General features: G+C 58.3%; 1 protein-coding gene across 1 annotated transcript; it reads right to left on the bottom strand.

Moving 5' to 3' along the window:
• Positions 1-1,663: 1,663 nt before the first annotated feature.
• Positions 1,664-17,785, bottom strand: LOC308048550 (protein argonaute-1; the record flags this gene model as incomplete). The annotated part of the gene is made up of 19 exons (XM_080357743.1): positions 17,718-17,785; positions 11,705-11,888; positions 10,882-11,002; positions 10,607-10,788; positions 10,212-10,348; positions 9,956-10,090; positions 9,621-9,708; positions 8,624-8,771; positions 8,236-8,355; positions 7,246-7,368; positions 6,660-6,793; positions 6,060-6,244; positions 5,757-5,916; positions 5,433-5,523; positions 4,039-4,233; positions 3,823-3,957; positions 3,026-3,127; positions 2,067-2,266; positions 1,664-1,772 (listed from the first exon to the last, which is right to left on the bottom strand). The coding sequence occupies exons 1-19, from the start codon at positions 17,740-17,742 to the stop codon at positions 1,664-1,666; spliced, it is 2,574 nt and encodes an 857-aa protein (XP_080213869.1). The 5' UTR covers positions 17,743-17,785.
• Positions 17,786-18,651: the final 866 nt, after the last annotated feature.

Here is an 18,651-nt window from a genome sequence, read left to right as displayed (position 1 = left end):
TGGGAGACGCGTTCACCTCGGGCAGTGACATGATATAATAACAGAGCTCTTCCCCTTAGGAGCTCGGAGGAGCGTGCGTCTCACTTTTTCTCTTGCAGGAAGCGCCGTGCACACTTTCATATCAAAAACCCCCGATAATCTGCCCACGTGATATTGGTAATGAGTTGCTACCACTGCCCCGCCGTGCACAACGGTCATTCTGTGCAGAAAATGAGTCTGAAAAGCAGCCCCTACGTTACTGTCGGGAACAAGGCTTTTTTTCCTGTTACAAACACAAATCAACAGGAGTTTCCCCCGTGACGGTAACAAGGATTTCATCGTTCTGACTAAGGAACAAATCTGGTGTGCTTTCAGAATTAAAACAACAAACCCTGTGCATGAGTGATACCATGACACAAAGAGCAGCAAATCCTAGCAGCAGAGAGGGCGACAGGCTGGGGGTGCTGGAGTTGGGGTGCGTGGTGGTTCCGAAAGCAGCCGTGTGCCCAACGCTCAGCAACGGGAACCGTTAGAAACCTCTGGCGTGAGCGCGCAGCCTCAGGAACTGCGGGGATGTAAACTCTGAGAATGTTAATGACTCGTGTGTTTTGGCAACAGACTCGGTTATCGTATAAAAATAATGTTTAGTAAAAAAATCCCGGTGTCCATCATAAAAATTCAGGAAAAAGAAAAAAAAAAGGAAGAAAATAAATCGCTAAGAGATTTCTGTCCTCATGGGATGAAGATGCCCCCATTTGTCAGAAACAGTTTTAAATAACAAGTAGTACATTGGAAACAAAAATGGGTCAGCAGCCATTAAACGTGTCCTATATGAAAGTGCACATCTTTCAATGGAGTTTAACCACCGTGAGGTCGTGATCGAACACAAACTGCAACTTAGGACCATAGAAATTAACTCCTTCCGATGGAAATACGGACCACCATCAAGACAAGGTTACTGTTTTCCTTACGAGATTAAAAACATGGAAATTTTGCAGCATCATAGTAAGGCACTCACCCATGGAAAAGTCTGTGACTGTTGCTTCAATGGCAGCAGCTAACGAGCTTGTGACACGAGGAAGACAGTTCTCAGCTCTGAGCTAAGTGCTAGGGTGCCTTACCTTATCTGGGGGGGATTATTCAGGGGCGGGGAACCGTTAGTGTTAGAATTCTCCTATAAACTAGTTGTTTTTTCCCCCTTAACCCATTAAAGCATCTCATATTCTAAAATATTAGTTTTATAAATCTAGTCTTCTGTTTTTAAGGCTCTAAAAATCCCCTCCCCCCAACCCCCACAAAAAATACCTACCAGCGCCCGGTGGGCAACGGAGGACCAAATCCGCCTTTCACAGTCAGGAGTCTATAGTATTGCATCTTAAAAATGAAAACCTGCGTCCGCCTCCTGGGAGTTTTATCCCTTCCTCGAATGCCTTTATGTGTTTGGTCAGGTCAAAATTTTGCAAAGCCAGAAAAATTCAAAAAATCATCATCAGTCTCTTTCCAATCCTACGAGGGTGTCGGATCTTTCTGTCCCGTGGTGCTGGTCTCCTGCCTCGAATCGACGCTGCCTGCCCTGCAGTGATTTCTCATTGGAAAAAAACCCAAGGTGTCCCAATGCTTCCTTTTTTGTATGGCTCCTACAAATCTGAAAGCTTTCTTGAGTGAGGTAACAAAAGTTAGGCTTTCAAGCAAAGTACATGGTACGTAAAGTGTCCTGATGAACCTGCACAGCCTTCGCCAAGGCCTGGGGGTCTCTGCCGTTGCTCTGGCCAGATATATGGCTGCCCTCGCCACTGAAAAGCAAGGAAATTGCGGTGTAATTATTTCATATTTTCCCTCTGGGAATGCTGAGAAACTCCCTTGGAAATGAGAGTCCGTGAGCACTGGCAGCACAGGACGGCGTCTCAGTGTAATGCTGCAGACCCCGCAGCACCTCGGGGTGCTCAGACACCCAGGGATGCTCCCCCAGGCCTGGGATGAGCTCAGGGTGGGATTTCACCCTCCCTTACCCCCCACTTCCCCCACACTGGGCCCTAAGAGGACACCGATGGCCCCTGCCCATCCCCGGGGTCTCAGAGCCCCCTCACCTGTCGTGCTCCTTGTCCACGAGATGGTACCGCGCTCGGAACGCCACCAGCCGCGCGTAGTACGCCGGGGCGGGGATGGACACGGAGCGGGTGCAGCGCACGTAGGTGTGGCACAGCTGGTACGTGAGGATCTGCAGCTCATCCGCGGTGAACCGGTTGTCATCCCACAGCACGTAGTAGTGGGACGGTCGGCTCGTGCCCTGCGAAGGGAGAGGGGACAGGGTGAGAGGCATCACTTCGCATCCTTATCAACCTCCCCCCGATCAAAGCAGACAGCCTGGGCAGGAGAGACGCCTGCAATTCCTCATTGTGAGAATACGATGTACACAGGCACCGCGAGGCAGGAAAGCCCTTTGCACCGAGGTGCAAACTGGCATTAACGCCACTGCTCCGTGCCAGGGCGCTGTACCGTGTATGGCACTGGCTCCCTGCCGCACCGGCCAGCTCCCCGCTGTCCTCGCAGGAGGACGGGAAGCCAAAAAGCCTCCCTGGTGGAAGCAGCTGTAGATTAGACGAGTGCAATTTTTCCAGTTTGGTTTCTGACTCATCTTGGCTGCCTGGAGAAACGCAGCTGCAAAGCAAGCGCCTGCTCCGCGGCCGCTGTCCCCAGCCCTCCTGCCCACAGCGAGATGGCAGATCCCGGTGCCGGCCAGGCGCCCCGGCACGCTCACACACCGGCCTGCCAGCTGCTGAGCTGGCTGCTCTGCAGGAGGAAATTCTCAGAGGAGAGATCCTTGGCTCCAGGAGAGAAACCAAGTACATGTCACACAGCACAGCAGCTGTGTCATGCCAGCATCCGCTCGCCAAACCACCGCAGCGGCAGCTCGGACCGAACCGCCCGCATCCCCGGTGCTGGGGGGACGACGCGCCAGGGCTGGGTCAGATGCACCAGAGTGTGATCTGCAACAACAGCCCACAAAAAGCAGCGGTATTGCAACAGCTGGCTCATGGCGCGGTACCTGAATGCCTGCGTGACTGCACAGGTAGAAGTCAAACTCAAAGGGGTGGGTGATGTTTGTATCCACGGTTGTTCCTGCTGGGATGTTCCCGCTCTTCCCGATCTACAGGGGACAGAAAGAGAGACCCAAGCGCTGCAGAGGTTGGTTATTTCCTGCTGCCCAGAGCACTGTGTGTAACACACCTGCCCTGCACGGAGGACAGCACAGGGTGACACCAGGCATGACGTGGAGACAGAGCAAACGGTGCCAAGAGGAAAGCAGGAGAGTGAGGGCTGGCACCGGCCCAGCCCACCGCAGCAAGGAGGATTAAGTGAGCAAAACTCCAAGGATCTCTGGGGACAGTGTGAACTACAGTCTCTGCATCTTGATCAAAAACTGTCCTCGGTTCTCAAGATTAAATCTTCCTGCTCAGGTATAGCCAGAGTCTGGTTGGACTAGATCTAACCACTAAATTTAGATCAAATCTAGGAAAAGCTGCAGCAAACAGTGCTGCTGCCCTGCACACACCAAGAAGCTGCGAGCCAGCGAGGGCTTATTCACCCTGTCACGTCAGCGGCTGCAGCCGCCACCAAAACAGCAGATGTTTTCCAGCTGACAGGGGCTATTTCAAGAGAGTCCCCAGGATCACTAGCACCCAGCAACTCGTCATTACAACAGCAAACAGCTGTCGGGGTTTCTGGAAGCAGCCTAATCTGCACGGATGTGATCTGGGCAGCAGGTTTCATTCGCCTGCCCACGGTGAGCGCTCCCTACGACCAGGGACAAACCAGCCGCCATCGGCACCTCCCTGCACCCACCCTCTCATTCTTGTCTGCGCAGAAGAGCCGGGTGTGATGCCTTTTCTGGACCACGATGTACGTGATGCCAGGCTGGTAATCCTTTTCCAGTTTGATGCAGGCGTCTCTGATCGCCAGGAGCTCATAGTGAAGGATCTGGAGGGACAAGGACACAAGGTGAGGGGACCCGCTGGCACCCAGCGTCCCGCCGGGCTGGGGGATCCGAGGGGTCCTCACCTGAGGGAGCTGCCCCTCGGGAACACCGTCGCGGTAGAAGATGATGCGGGTGGGTTTGAAGCGGGTGGATTTGTAGAACTGGATGAGCAGCTCCCTCACCATGTAGGACAGGTCCTCGATGATCTCCTGGCGCGGCCGCTGCACGCGCACGGTGGCACAGTACCGGCTGGGGTGCGCGTCCATGCTGCCCACCACCTGTGGGACACCCCTCAGGCCGCATTACCGCAGGATGGAGGGGACACGGGACATTCCCAACCCCCGTCTGCCTCCAACACACGCAGCAGCAGAGCTGCCGAGCCCACGGGCTTCCATGACAGACTGTGCGAGCCCAAACCCCGCTCCGCTGTGTCACCAAGGCAATGACACCCCCTGTACAACATCCCCCAGCAGTTGCAATGTCCCTGCTGAGCTCTGCCACAGCACTGCCAGCTCTGCTATAGGTGTCCTTTGGCCTCGGCCACCCATCACCTTCTACTGTCTAGTTAACAACAGACCGAGGGCAAGATCGAGGCCATCTGAAGGCTCAACCCTCCTCCTCCCCTGCAGCTTCAAAAAGGCTTTTATAAAAATTAAGAAAAGAAAAAAACCTCACAGTGGTCCTGTACAAAAAAAACCCAGAAAAATGTGTTTTCAGAGTGGAAGTGCTGCCGCCAGGAAACAGACTGTTCTGTCCCACCCACACCTACAGCAAACAGCCAAACGCATTTCCCAACCCCTTCTAATTAAGAAAAACACACTCCTGCAAAGCCACATTTGCATGCCAAGGAAAACCTGAGCTATGAGTCCTGGAAAGTTAAGAACTTAATAGGAAAACGCTGACATGCTTAATTAAAACAGACGCCACGAGAACCTGACACTGTCCTGGCCGCAGTGAGCATGAGGCAGCGTCCTAGAGCCACCCAGCACGTGAGCGATGGGCGCCCCTGGTTCCCCTGGCGTGATGGGAAACCCTCCTCCCCAAATGGCTCTGAAGCAGCCCCACCACCCTTGTTTCCCCATCTCACAAACCCCAGCTCTCCCGCCAAGGGAAGGTCCCTCCAAGGGGTGCCCGGCAGGATGGGGACACCTGGGGACATCTCTGGAGCTCCCCGCACACCAGGGATGACTCTGGAGACCCCACACACCTGTCTGGCTGTGCTGTGGTGTCCATCGGGTCACCAGCCCCATCTGCTGGCAGCTGCCACCTCTCCCCAAAACCGTAGCCCCTCTGCGGTGAGGCAGGAGGAGATGGGAGACCCACCACCCCAGAAGTGGGACTGAAACACCCCACAGGGCACAGGACCGCCCTGAGAAGTGTCACTATGGGAACAGTGGTGACACACGAGTCTTGTCCCAGCTCCTGTGTCCCCGCAGGGCCGGTGGACACCAGGCCTGGCCACTAACAGGGAACTTACAGCGGTTATGGAGGGTTTCTTCCCATCTCCCGCCGGTGGGTGAGTGACATCGGCCCCGAGGAAGATCACCGGCTGCTGAAAGACGGCAGAGCTGGTGGGAGAGAAGAGAAAGCAGCCGTGAACCTCTCAGGGCCATCTCAGGGTGACGCATGGCCCATCCGAGGCGAGATCGCACAGAGGACATGTCCCAACCTCACTACAAGGTCGGACAAAACCGCAGCTCAAAGAGCTACTTCAAGCAGCCCACAGGCCACCTCTTCCAGGCGGGCAGCACCACCAGGGACTCGGGAAACCAGCCCCAAAAACGTGAGACGCTGTACAAACCGCTGGTGAGGCACAAGGATGTTGTTGATCCCGCCAAGCTTGACGTTGATCTTGAGGCAGAGGTTGGAAAGGGTCTGCGGGGAGGTTTTCACCACGTTCTTGACCTGGACACACTGCGTGGCCATTCCCAGGAGCGTGTCCCCAACGCGCTTCACCTCGGCTGCGGGCAGAAGCAGATGAACATGAACACACAGGCAAACAGCAATGCAGCATCCTCGGAAGCAGGGAGAGAAATCACGGCAGGAGGAGCAGAGCCAGCCCTGCCAAGCCGCAGCAAAGCCCCTCTCCTCGCCCCAGACGCACCGTACACCGGCGTCTTCCCCGGCAGGATGACAATGATGAGCTGAAGCCCCGAATAGGTGTTCTTGAGGTGTCGAAACATGGGCTCCACGCTGTCCGCACCCTGGGCGTATTTACAGAAGCAGGGCTGGCCTTGGATGGGCATCCCCGCGTCTTTGGAGATCTTGCGCAGCTGGTCCGTGAAGTTCCTGCACGGGAGGAGAAGCCGTGAGCCCCGAGCACCCGTCACGGCAGCCCAGGTGCAGCCCAAACGTGAACCGTGCCAAACACCAGGACAGACGCATAAAACACACTTCAATGCATCCACTCTCGGTCAGAAGCAACCTGAACCCCCACTGGAATCCAAAAACCAAGGTGACCATTTCCCTAAATCAAATAAACTGTCCCTGCTCTGTGTCATGCAGATGATGAAACGGAGAATCTCTAAGCTTAAAGTCTAAGACTTCTCTGTAATAACCCATACATGAATTACATTAGTTCAAATAGGCCATTGGGGAAACTGTTAATTAAATACCCCTCACAACCCCGTCTCCCTGAGGAGATTCGGCTGAGAAGAGTTCCGTACAGTTCAATGCGGGCAGCATCAGATCTGCCCCTCCTTACTTGAGCACCTCCTCCCGGCACTGCTTCTGTGGGGCAAAGCAGGCGATGGCCCACACTTTGATCTCGATGCCGTTGTAGAACTGCTTCCCCCGCATGTCCCACACGCCCTGGTTGGGGGTCGCAATGGCGCGGTTCTGCAAGGCAAACACATGGTCAGAGCGCTGTCGCGGCCCCCGGCCCCGCACTGGCTTGTGCTGCCCAGCACCGAACCCATTTTCCAGCATCAAACCCTGTTCCCAGCACCAAACCAGTGCCCTCGCCGGAGCAGCCCCCTGCGCTGCCAGGTTCTGCGTGGCAATGGGCAATTCGGAATCTCAGCTCCTCAAATATGATGGAAGATCCACCCAAGCTGCCTCACCCTGAGCATCCCTCTCCTGCCCAGCACTGTCACCGACTGACTCTTGGCTACACTTTCAGAACAGTTATATTGCAAAAATACCAAAACCAAACCAAACCAAACCCAAAGCCAAGGTGCTGTGATAAAAAATTCCAGCTCTAACCTACAAACCTGCAGGCAGCACAAGTTTTATGCAGAAATGGCATTTTCTGGTGTGAAAGCGCCTTTGCACAACGCAACCCCACTTACCCTGCCGCCGTACTGCAGGATGGGGGCTGGCAGGACCCTCCCTGTCACCTCCGTCATGTCGTCCTTCACCTTGATCCCAAACTCCTGGATGTACGGATCCAGGTTGTAGCTGGCGTTCTTCATCTGCGGAGGGAAGGAAGGGCCGTGGGAGGGAGCGAGACCAACGGCTGCGTCCCACGCAGCCTCAGCTGCCCGGGAGACATGGGCACCCCAAGTCCCGTTCTCTGCAGTGCTGGTCTCTCCCATCAGGGAGGGCAGGCGGTTTAACACAAAGGGCCAAACCCCGTCCTCCAAATTGACTCATGGGGGACCCAATTTTTGAACGCACTGACCAATGCAACCGAGAGCGGGGATTTAAGGCTTCAACAGGAAGGTTCACACTGGCAAGAGACTGTTATTAGCAGCCTCAGAAGGAAAATCAAATGTCTGTGGCTTTGAAAGCCCAGAAATGCCTGTTTGGGTCCCAGCAGCACCGCTAAGCAGCTCCTGCCCAGCCGGGTTTGCCGTTTTCTGGCTTGGCCCAGCCTGACCTGCAGAGTCCCACACTGCTCAGTCTCCATGCACACACAGAGCCAGGATCACTTCTCTAATTCATTTTCCTATTTTCAGTTCCAGCTCCCTTTGGGTCAGGCTCCACCAGCACAAGGACCTGAATCTGCTGCACGCGAGTTTCCACAGTAACTTTCTCAAATTACAGTGGAACCTTTTGTGTTCCAGCTTGATCCCATCACCCCTTGTCCTATCATTGTTTCCAACCGAGAAGAGCCTGGCTCCATCCTCATGGCACTCAGCCTTTATATATTTATAAACATTAATAAGGTCACCCCTCAGTCTCCTCTTCTCCAAAGCTCTCTCCTCTCCTCCTAGCAAGCTGCAGCTCTCCAGTGTGGAGCAGTTGAGGAGCAGGACAAGGACCATCACAGACATGATGCCATAACCTACCACAGAGCCACAGCCACAACGTCCCCCCCAGCGACTCGTGCCACCTACCAGGCGACTGATTTCCTCCTGCCGGTCTGGGGCAGACCTGGCTGTCGCTTTTATCATGGTTGATGTCTGATTGTCCGTGAGCTTCTTGATGCACCGCTGGCCTGCCACGATGTTGCACACCTGCATGGGAGGGGAGAGACAGCAGCCGCATGTTAGGGACAGGCGAGACACGAAGGATCCAGCTGGCCCACAGGAACGGGGCCCAAACCTGCAGCTGCACAGAAACGACATTTTTACAGCATGGACTCCTCCCTCACTTACTAGAAATGGCTCTTACCAGGTCAACATTGAGGCAATTAGCACCCACGACATATTAATAACAGAATCTTGCCATGCATTTTGCTTTGCAGGGTGCCCAAAAGCCAAGCAGCGCCAAGCCAACACTCACCTCCAGGGGCAGGTACGTGTGCTTCTGCTCCTGGCCAACCTGCAGGCAGGGCAGGTGCGGGTACTTCAGCTGCAGGTTGTATTTCTGCTTGAAGTACTGAGCCACAGTGCACTCCACGGTCTGACCGCTCTCCAGCTGCAGCGGAAACCTGGCAGGGGCAGCACACGAGGGACGCGCCGGCTCAGAACGCAGCTCCGCAGCGCACAGCCGGGCTCTGCCGGGGCAGAGGGAGCTGGCAGGCTCCCACTCCAGCTCCCGTCAAAGAAAACAAAAAGCACGACAGCGGCATTTTCAGATATGGAGGCAGAAATACTCTGACCTCAGTGAGGGACTGAGGTCCCTAAATAAAGCTCTGCCTCGCTAATCCAGCTCATCAGGGGAAATGTTTATTGCAGGACATGCCGCGCATGCCGCTGCCAGGTACAGAAATACAGCGCGCTGGCACTCGGGAGGATTCTGTGCCTGGTGCTCTCCCCAGAGCCGAGCTGAGCTCCAGGCGAAGCTTAACCAGCCTATGTGGGCCTAGGGCAGCGGCTCCAGGGTGGGCAGAGCGCAGGGCAGGAGGGCACATCTCCCTTCAAAACCACAGGGAAAAAATAATAACCCAACTTCCCAGGTGAGGGGTGCCTGCTCCCACACGCAGGCAAATTATCTCAATGCAGGGAATCGCTTTATCCCCGACAAAATTCCTGCTTTGGGAGCGTCTGTTTTAAGAAAGAAGAAAACCAAACCTGGAGGTAAAAAGTAGGACAATTCCTGGCATGTTTGCAGCCGCCGCCTGCCAGACGCAGCATCCTCTGCGCTCCCGCCCTCCCCTGCATCCCGCTCGCTGCCACCGCGCGTGACACGGAGCTGCTGCACCCAAAAATGCTGCAGAGCACCAACACGGCCCCTTGTGCCACCACCACTTCCCAGCCGGCTCTCCCTAATGACCCCAGTGGGCGCTCGCATGGAGAAAGGCTCCAGTTTTTCCAAGGGTATCTTCCCCCCGCCTTACGTCTGGTGGCTGGCCGGCCGCCTGGTCACGTTACACACGCGGTATTTCCTCTTCATCTGCCCGCAGTGGGTCACCTCCACCTTCAGACCTGCCGTGGGACAGCATGGAGTCACCGGGAATGGCGGGAGCGAGTCCCATGCACCCACCTTCCCCAGGACACCATGGCCACCTCCCCTCAATAATGAACCGTTTGCAGAGCAGGGATGCGAACAGACACCCTGCGAGTGCATGAGGGAGGCAATGGTGACCCAGGAGATATTTTAAATGTGCACCCCCTGTGCCCCCACCTCACTGTAGCCACAGCTGGTGTCTGGGGATGGTCCCCAGGCCTCTACCTTTGATCTCCTTGGTGAAACGCACTCGCTGCGAGTCCGTCAGGGGCTTGGGCTGCTCGTCGATGTTCCGGATGTCCAGCACCTCACACATGAACTCAATGACGGGTTGGGCTTTGTAGAAGGCGGTGGCCGACACTGCAGGATGGACACCACGATGCATCTCTGCTCCCTCCCTGCAGATGGACCTGGCCCGAGAACTGGCCAGATCCAGCCTCCGCACAGGCCCAGCCCCACCACAGCACGAAAAATACATCACCATCGATGTTGAGCATCATCTTCCACATGGCAGGTCTGACCGACTGGTGGAAACCGAACCAGACCTCCCTGCCACCGCCCAGAGGGTGGTAATAACCTTCGGGGGGGGAGAAGAAGGAGCGGCCGACGGGAGTGTACCTGTGAATGGGCACAGACTGCATGAAACAGCACCGCCAAGCCTGCTGAGCCCCAGCTCAGCCCACCGGCTCCACCACCCCATTTATTTCTTTTGCAGGAGGTCCCAGAAGGATGGCACCAAGCAGCAGAGCAGCCACAGCCGCCTCCTCCCAAACACCCCTGAGGCCGGTCCCAGCCACAGCCACCCACCAAGGGCAGCTGATCCCCTCCCAGTGTCACCCCCTGTGTCCCCCACGGGGCCGCCCTGGGTGCAGGTACCTCATGGAAGCCAAGTGCCTCATGGCCACGTCCAGCGCCTGGACAGACTCCAGCGGCACCGGGATCTGCCCGCTGACCAGCGCCTCGTGCAGCATGCGCCAGCTGACGATGGCCATCCATTTGATGGAGACCTTGAAGATCCTGTCCTTGCCCTCCCCCGGGATCGTCACCTCAAAGTCAACCTGGATGCAGAAGGGAAGCGACCGTGGCGTCCCCGCGGGCACAGCTTGCTCCCAGCCGCTCGCGCTGCCTGCACAGGGCTCGCAGCCTCTTACCCGCTCGTTTCCAATGGGCAAGGCCGTGACCGTGTAGATGTTCTTCTTCCCATCGTAGACCGGCTTTCGGTCACCGAAGATCTGCGGTTTGAAGTGCTGCACCATGTACTCCACGACTTCCCTACGCGGGCAAGCAGAGCAAGAGAGAGGGGCAAGGGGAGGGAGGGGTGAGGTTCATTTTGCCCGTTTCTTTACAGCCCAACACATTCTGTGACCTGCCCGGTCCCAGGTGTCCCCACCCGTCGCACTTCTGAGCCACAGGGCACCCCGGAGCAGAGCCAGGTCCCCCCACACAAGCAGCCTTGCCCCAGCGCAGCATGTCAGCTTTGGCAGGATGACTTTACCCAGTGTGCAGGAACGTGCAGCTGCCAGAGCTGCTGCAAACCCACCCGTGTGCTGGGAGGGTGAGAGGGAGCAAAAGCACAAGGAATAGCAGCTACAGCATCTGCTTCAGGGCACAAACCACCCGAGCTGCTGGGGCAGGAGGGGACAGGCAGCGCAGAGGATGTCAAAAAGGAAAACAAAGAAAAGTACACCATGGCCCGAGCTCTGGCCTTGCTATTTTTAAATACAGGATTGTTGCCAAAATAGCGCAGCTGCCATGAAGACGTGGGGGACTGTGCTGAGGTTCAGGGCCTCCAGGGCTGCCAGGGACAGGAACCGGCGCTGCTGATGGGTCCAGCCACCCACGGGTGCCAGGCAGCGCCACCACCCTGGCCACCATGTCACCCTGATGGTGACGAGGGAGACAGACACTTATGGAGCCTCCACGAGGGAACTAGAAGTGGGGAACAAGTGCCAAAACCTCTAATACTTGCCTTACCTGTTGACTCTGCGTGGACATTTGTCGGGTTTGATATCCACTTCATAGTGATACACATCGATCTTGGGAATGTCCACCTCAAAGTAGTTGGCCAAGAGCTTGATGGGCTTCCCGACGGTTCCTATCCCGGGGCGACGCGGCGCTTGGAATACCTGCTGCAAGGGGGGCAGGTACGCGCCTGCAGCTGCGGGGAGAACACGGGTCAGCGGGGCTGCAAAAACCCCGCGGACAGACAGACAGACGGTGCAGACACAGTGGGAAGAACAGCAGCGGTGGCAGAATTCAGAGCAGCGCAGCAGGAAGGGGAAGGAGCTTCCCTGGGCACCATCCGGCAAGCGCCGGCGCCAGCCGAGCCGCAGGGCAGCGCCAAGTCCCCGCTCCACCAGCTGTGACAGCGTCAAACCATCCGCCGGCACAGAACCCAGCTCTGCTTCGCCTCGGGGACTCAGTTGGGGCCACATGCAGCGGGAGGACAGGGGACACCCACATCTGTGACACACATCACTCCATCCCCTGACCCAACGCAGGGACAGGTGGCCACATTCGCTTCTCCTGACACCAAGGTCAGGTCGTACCAAATGTCCACACCAAAAGCGCCTGCTGCGCCGCCTCCGAGCTGCACTTGTGTTTCGCGCAAGGAATGTCACAATGTGTGAGATGTGCCCTTGCCATCCTGTCCACACTTTTCCCAGTTTGTAGCTCCCGTGTCTCGGAGCCCGTGAGGTGCGGGCAGCTCGGCCGGCTGCGGCAGCGCAGCGCGGGGGACGTTCGGAACGCTCCATCTGGGCGGCCAAATGTCCCAGTCAGCCTGCAAACAGCATCCCGGCTCCAATTCAGGCTCCTGAACACATGGTGCTCTTAGCACCCCTTGCTCTCAGCCACTTTGGTTTGAAACCCAAATTTCAACTCCAGGCTAAAAATATCAGAAGCAGAGGAAGAGAAGAGCAGCAGACTTCGGATCTGCTGTTCGTTTTTGTAGCTGATCTGTGCCGATGTAAGGATGGGATGACCCTTGTGAGCGTCCAGGGACCAAACCGCAGCATTAACTCCTGCAAAGCCCAGCTCTGCTCTTGCTTCTGCCCTGCAGCAGCAGCCCCGGAGCTCCAGAACCTGCCGGGAGCCTGAGCCTGCGGCTCACCCAGCCCCAGCACCTCCTGGACGAGGCCACACAGGACCTGGAACAAGACAGGGATCCCCAAGCCCAATGTGGGGCTCAGACCCCCTGACACAGCTGCTCCGGGCAGCTCGGTCGCCAGCACCCCTGAGACAAACGGCTGCGCTGCACGCCGGGGGCAGCTCCTCTTAAAAACATGATTTTCGGATGAGCTACTAAGGGTGTAATTCATGTCTCCACATGACGAGCATTTCTTGGCACCCGCCGGCTCCCTGGCTGCAAGCTGATGCATTTTTCAACCGCAGTTTGCAATCAAAGAGGTATTTGCCGGCGCTGCCGGAGCCTCCACTCCCTGCTCTGCCTCTCGAGAGAGGAACCACGCGGCCAACCCGCGAGATGTGCCACAGGACGGGGCTCTCCACCGGCACCCACGGCATGACCAGCACCAAAGGCTTCTCCTCTTTGGGACCTTCTCACCCCCCAGAAGATCCTGGCAGCCATGCATGAATAGGACAGCATCTCCAGGTGCCCATGGTGTCCCCGTGGACACAGGGCAGCAGCTGGAGCAGGTCTGGGGTCAGCAGGAGCTTCGCTCCAAAGTGGTGACCGAACTGCCCCACAGCCCCAGTGCTGCACCCGTCAACCCCAAAATAACACTGTGCCACACAAATCCTCTCACCAGAGGACCACCAGATGCTTTATGGATGCAAAGCCTCCCAATTGGGATCACGAATCAGATGAAGGTGTCAGCTATGCACAAGCTGGCTCAGGAGTTTGGTGCAAGCCCTGGGATATTGCAAAAGCCAGATAACGTAAATGGGCTGGAGGGAGCAGCACCGCAGTGGCCGGGAGATGCTCTGCAAAACCCAGGGCAGGACACCAGAGCAGCACCGAGGATGGGAAAGTCCAGCCCCAGGCTGACTCGGAGGGGTTTATTTTGGCGACTGCAGACACACCACCCACCCAGCAAAGCGGAGAGCTGTAACGACTTTTCCCTTCTAAACTACTTTGAGATCCAAGGAGTTTCAAACAGCCATTATCACCCAGTGCCTGCGCACAGCCGGGCACAGCGGTGCCTACCCAGGACACAGCTATTTATAAGGAGGGTGACATGGGGACAGCCAGCAGAGGGAGGGGGACGCTCAGCAGCATCCAGCACCTCCAGTGTGAGATGGGCTCTCACCTCCCTTGGCTGCTTTGGTCCAGCTGGGAGAGACCCCATGGCCCTTTGGTGCCCACCAGCCTGGGGTCACCCCTCCCAGCATCACATCCCAGCCCCAGGATGCTCGGGGTGCCCCACAATTGCCCTCCGTGCTAATCCTCCCGAAAGCCGCCTGTGCCAGGGAGCCCCGGGCAGCACGACGTGGCACCCCCGGCACCTCGTACCCGCGGCCCTGGATGCGCCGGTTCCACTTCAGTATGAGAAGCCTTGTTAAAAAGCGACCCAAACCGTGGAGACGGGGCCTTCTGCATCCTCGGCATCCCCTGCATACCTCGGCTCTCCATGGAAGCTGCACAGGCTCCCACTTTGTCATGTAAATGCAGGCGCCGGGGCCAGGGGCTGCGGGGCGAGCGTTGTTCCCGAAGCACAATGCGGGCAGTGAGCGGGATGAAATCCGCCGGCCATTATAAATTCAGCGGCCCGGGAGGAATCGCAGACTTTCGCACACAAAAGCCGTGCCCTGGGGACACGCCGGCGGCGGGAGCATCGCGGCCACCGACGTCCCTTCACCGGGTGAAGCACCGACGGGCAGAGACGGCGACAAGGGCACCGCTGCCAAGGTGAAAGTCTGTTTGGGGTAATTAGTGCTGGAATACGCTTTGTTTCTGTTATTTATTGTAACAGCTGGGGAACAGGACCCGCTGCCCAACAGCTGCCCGCGCCCAGGCAAAGCCGCCAGTGGGACGGCATGAAATTACCATGTCATTTAAAACCTCCCCAGTGCCGCATTCAGCCGAGGGGCCGCGGGAACGGGGACGAGACAAAAGGGGGTTTTATGGCGGCGGGTCCGCGACGGCCCCGTCCCCACCAAAATACAGCCAGGGATGGGAGAGGAGCAAGCAGGGCCGCAGCACAGCAAACACTGCGCGACACATGGTCCGTCCTCACCCCGAGCCACCTCCCACATTAAAGCAGCCCCAGAAACCGCACAGGGAAGGGAAACCCCCCATTGGTAGGCAAAGCTGCACCAGCAGGAACAGCAGCGCTGGTGGGGTGAGCAATTGGCGTTCCCAGTCTCCAGGCTCAACATCCTTAAACCCGTCCTGGGCAGAGTTCACCTTCCCATGGAACATCCGAGCTGCTCCTGCCCGGCGCTGTAGTGGCTGCATCCAGGAAATGCACCAAAACGGGCTCTAATCTGTTTTACTACGATATTTACATCTTCAAGCAGTTTACTTCTTTGCACCCTCGATGCCAAACACCAAGCGCTGCAAAGGGCATCGCTGCGCCGCGTCAAACCTCAGCTTTCCGCGTGGAAATCGCAGGTGACAAACTCAAAAGCGTCAAGTCAAAAATCTTCCCAGCTGCCGTCGCAGCCGGGGTCGGTGTCCCCGCGGGCCCACGGTCCGGGCTGCGCCAGGGAGCGATGCTACGGGTGCTACAATGGAGCACGACAAACAGCCAGAGCATCACCAGCCCCCTCGCACCCGCTCGCAGCTGCTGTGGCTGCCCAGCGGCTCCGTGTCCCCCTTTTTGGTCCCTGTGATGGGGTGTGAGAAGCAGCAGGCACCGGCTGTGCCACCACCTCTGCCAAACGCGCCACGGGCTCGCCTGGGGTCCCCACGAACAGCCTGAGGAGTGGGCAAAGGTCCCAGTGGCTGTGTGGGGCTGGGAGCCATGGACAAAGGCAGCCCTGGTAATGGGGGGACAGGACAAAGGCAACACCAGCTCCCCTCCGCATCCCACCATGGCAGGACTGCCCTGCGGAGCCACCGGCTCCTGGTGGGGATGTTAAAACCCACATACGGCTCCGCCACAGATCACCCTGCCGAGAGAACGGAGCTTTTCTGCCTGATTCGGCTTCATTTTAACGTCTGCCATCTTAATAACCTGTCCCCGTTTTGTTCTTCCTGGGGTTTAGAGAGAGGCTGCAGAAAACGGTTAGAGATAAATCATACGTGCCGCATTTCCAGACAAGGTGCTTCTCCCGGCTTTGTTTCTTGGTATAATCCTGCCCCAGAAACAGGCACATGCGATTTCATGTTTCCTGAAGATAAAGAGATCCAGCAGATGGAACAGCTTTGGGGTTTTTGCAGGGTTTAGCACAGGAAGACAACGGTTAAGATTAACAGCGTTTAGGAAGTTTGTGAAGGATGAAGCAAACTAGAAGTTGGGGGGAAAACGACTTCAGTTTTTAAAACTAGCACACACGTGCCTCCACAAGCAGTGCCGGCGGGTCACACTATGTCCCAGGTTCCTTTCCAGGCATCTTCCCACCAGGCACACGCTGGGTTTCTGCTTTACCACCCGGACAGGTCACAGCCCGGCATCGCCAGAGCCCAGACACGAGGCCATCCCTGGGCTGCAAAGGGACATGAGGGCAGGGTGGGATCCACAGCGGCTCCTGCGACACAGGGCGAGCGTCTCCCCCGCACACGGGTGACCCGGGTGGGAGCAGCCGCCCCCCAGCCAGATTTGGGGAGGAAAAGGCAAAATCCCAAGAGCTCAGCATCAGACCCCCACTCCAGCGCAGCGCCCACCGCCCTGGGGATCCCCGTGTCATCAGCGGGACCGAAACCCCAAACTATCCTCCCTGAGCGCAGCCCCATCCTAGAGATTGGTTTAAAGCAGCTCAGCAAGAGTCAGGGCTGGCGCAGGAGGGCGCGGGCGCCCCGGCAGCGTTATCCTGATCCGCGTCGCCCCGAGGCGCCGGCAAAGCCCCGACACCCCCGCGCAGCCGCCAAATCACAGAGGCCAATAAATCAGCCCCAAACACAAAGCGCTGGCAGCCAGAAGGTAACGCGCGCACCAAGGGATCTCCGTGCCACGCTTCAAATGAAACACCGCAAGGAACCACCAAAGTTTGACCGTGAAGGTGCAGCAGTTTTGTGTGGAAACCTCACGCGTTACAGTGGGCGGCGAACCTGCCAGCACCAGACCCGCGAAAGGGCAGCGGTCCCCCCGGCCCCTGCCTTGTTTTAGGCACCAAAATTGTGTGAATTAGAGCGGCGCGAGTTCGCGATGCTCAGCCAGGCACGGGAGGGAGCATCTGCCGACGTGACAGGCGGGATGGCGAGTTTTGGGGAGCGGCTCTTCAGACCCCATGGGGCAGCGTGGTGCCAAGGGGCATTAGCACCGCCAGCTGCTCCCGTCCCCCATATCACCCAAAACACTGCACTGGGGGACGGGGACCTGGGTGGGGGACACAGGGATGTGGGGGGATGGAGACCTGCGGGGACACTGGGATTTTGGGGGGGACAGAGGGGGAGCTGGGGGGGGACACTGGGATTTGGGGGGGGACACACGGGGACCTGGGGGGACGCTGCTGCTGCTCCTCTGTGCACAACAGGCCCCTTGCGCAGAGCTCACACCGTGCTCTGGGGGGTCCCCCCGCTTTGGGGAGGTCCCCCCGCTTTGGGGGTTCCCCCGCTCTCAGCCTCGCACCCACAAACGTCCCCCCACCCTGCGCCCCCTCCTGCGGGTGTTCGGCGCCCCCATCGCCCCCAGCCCGGAGCGCTCCCTGCACCCCCGTTGCACAGACACACCGGGCCGCTCAGCACCCCCGCACCCCCCCGCAGGCCCCCCCCTGCAGCCCCCGCACCGCATGGCCCCCACCCGCGCTCCCGTTACAGCCCCCCCGGCCCCATTGTGCGGCCCCGGTGCAGCCTCCCTCAGCGCGCAGCCCCCGGTGCACGCTCCCCGCCGCTCGCCCCCGCGCTGCGCAGCCCCCAGCGAACCTGCTCCCGAGGGTCCCGCTTCCATCCCATCCACGCGGGCGCCGCTCCGAGCCGTGGGCCGCGGGCCGGGGCCGGGCAGGGCCGGGCAGGGCCGGGGCCGGGGCTGCTCCGCCGCCCGCCGCAGCCGCCTCTGGCCGCGCCCCAGCGCGCAGGCGCCGCCGCCGCCGCCCGGCCCCGCGCCCAACAAAGGCGGCGCCCGCCCGACCCGCCGCCATCTTGGGTCCGGGCGACGCGGCGCGGCCGCTCCCGGCGGGGACAGCGGCCCCGAGGAACTCCCCTTCCCGCCAGAAAGGAGGCTTGATGTTAGCCTTGCGGTTTTTTTTCTGGCTCATTTTGTGTTGCCAGGCCGAGGAGGCAACGGCTGAACCAGCTCTGATGTTGGCAGCTTCACAGAACCCCAGAATGTGAGGGGTTGAAGGGCCCTGGAAAGCTCACCCAGTGCAATCCCCCCATGGAGCAGGAACACCCAGATGAGGTTACACAGGAAGGTGTCCAGGCAGGTTGGAATGTCTGCACAGAAGGAGACTCCACAACCCCCTGGGCAGCCTGGGCCAGGCTCTGACACCCTCACCCCAACAAGTTTCTTCTCAAATTTAAGTGGAACCTCCTGTGTTCCAGTTTGCACCCATTGCCCCTTGTCCTGTCACTGGTTGTCACCGAGAAGAGCCTGGCTCCATCCTCCTGACACTGCCCCTTTCCATATTGATCCCCATGAATGAGTCCCCCCTCAGTGTCCTCTTGTCCAGCTCCAGAGCCCCAGCTCCCTCAGCCTTTCCTCACACGGGAGATGCTCCACTCCCTGCAGCATCTTGGTGGCTGCGCTGGACTCTCTCCAGCAGTTCCCTGTCCTGCTGGAACTGAGGGGCCACAACTGGACACAAGATTCCAGATGTGGTCTCCCCAGGGCAGAGCAGAGGGGCAGGAGAACCTCTCT

This window comes from Nesoenas mayeri (assembly GCF_963082525.1).
Source record: "Nesoenas mayeri genome assembly, chromosome: 21".
NCBI classification, from domain to species: domain Eukaryota; kingdom Metazoa; phylum Chordata; class Aves; order Columbiformes; family Columbidae; genus Nesoenas; species Nesoenas mayeri.
The sequence above is the reverse complement of the archived record's forward strand: the minus strand, read 5'-3'. Positions and strand labels throughout refer to the sequence as shown.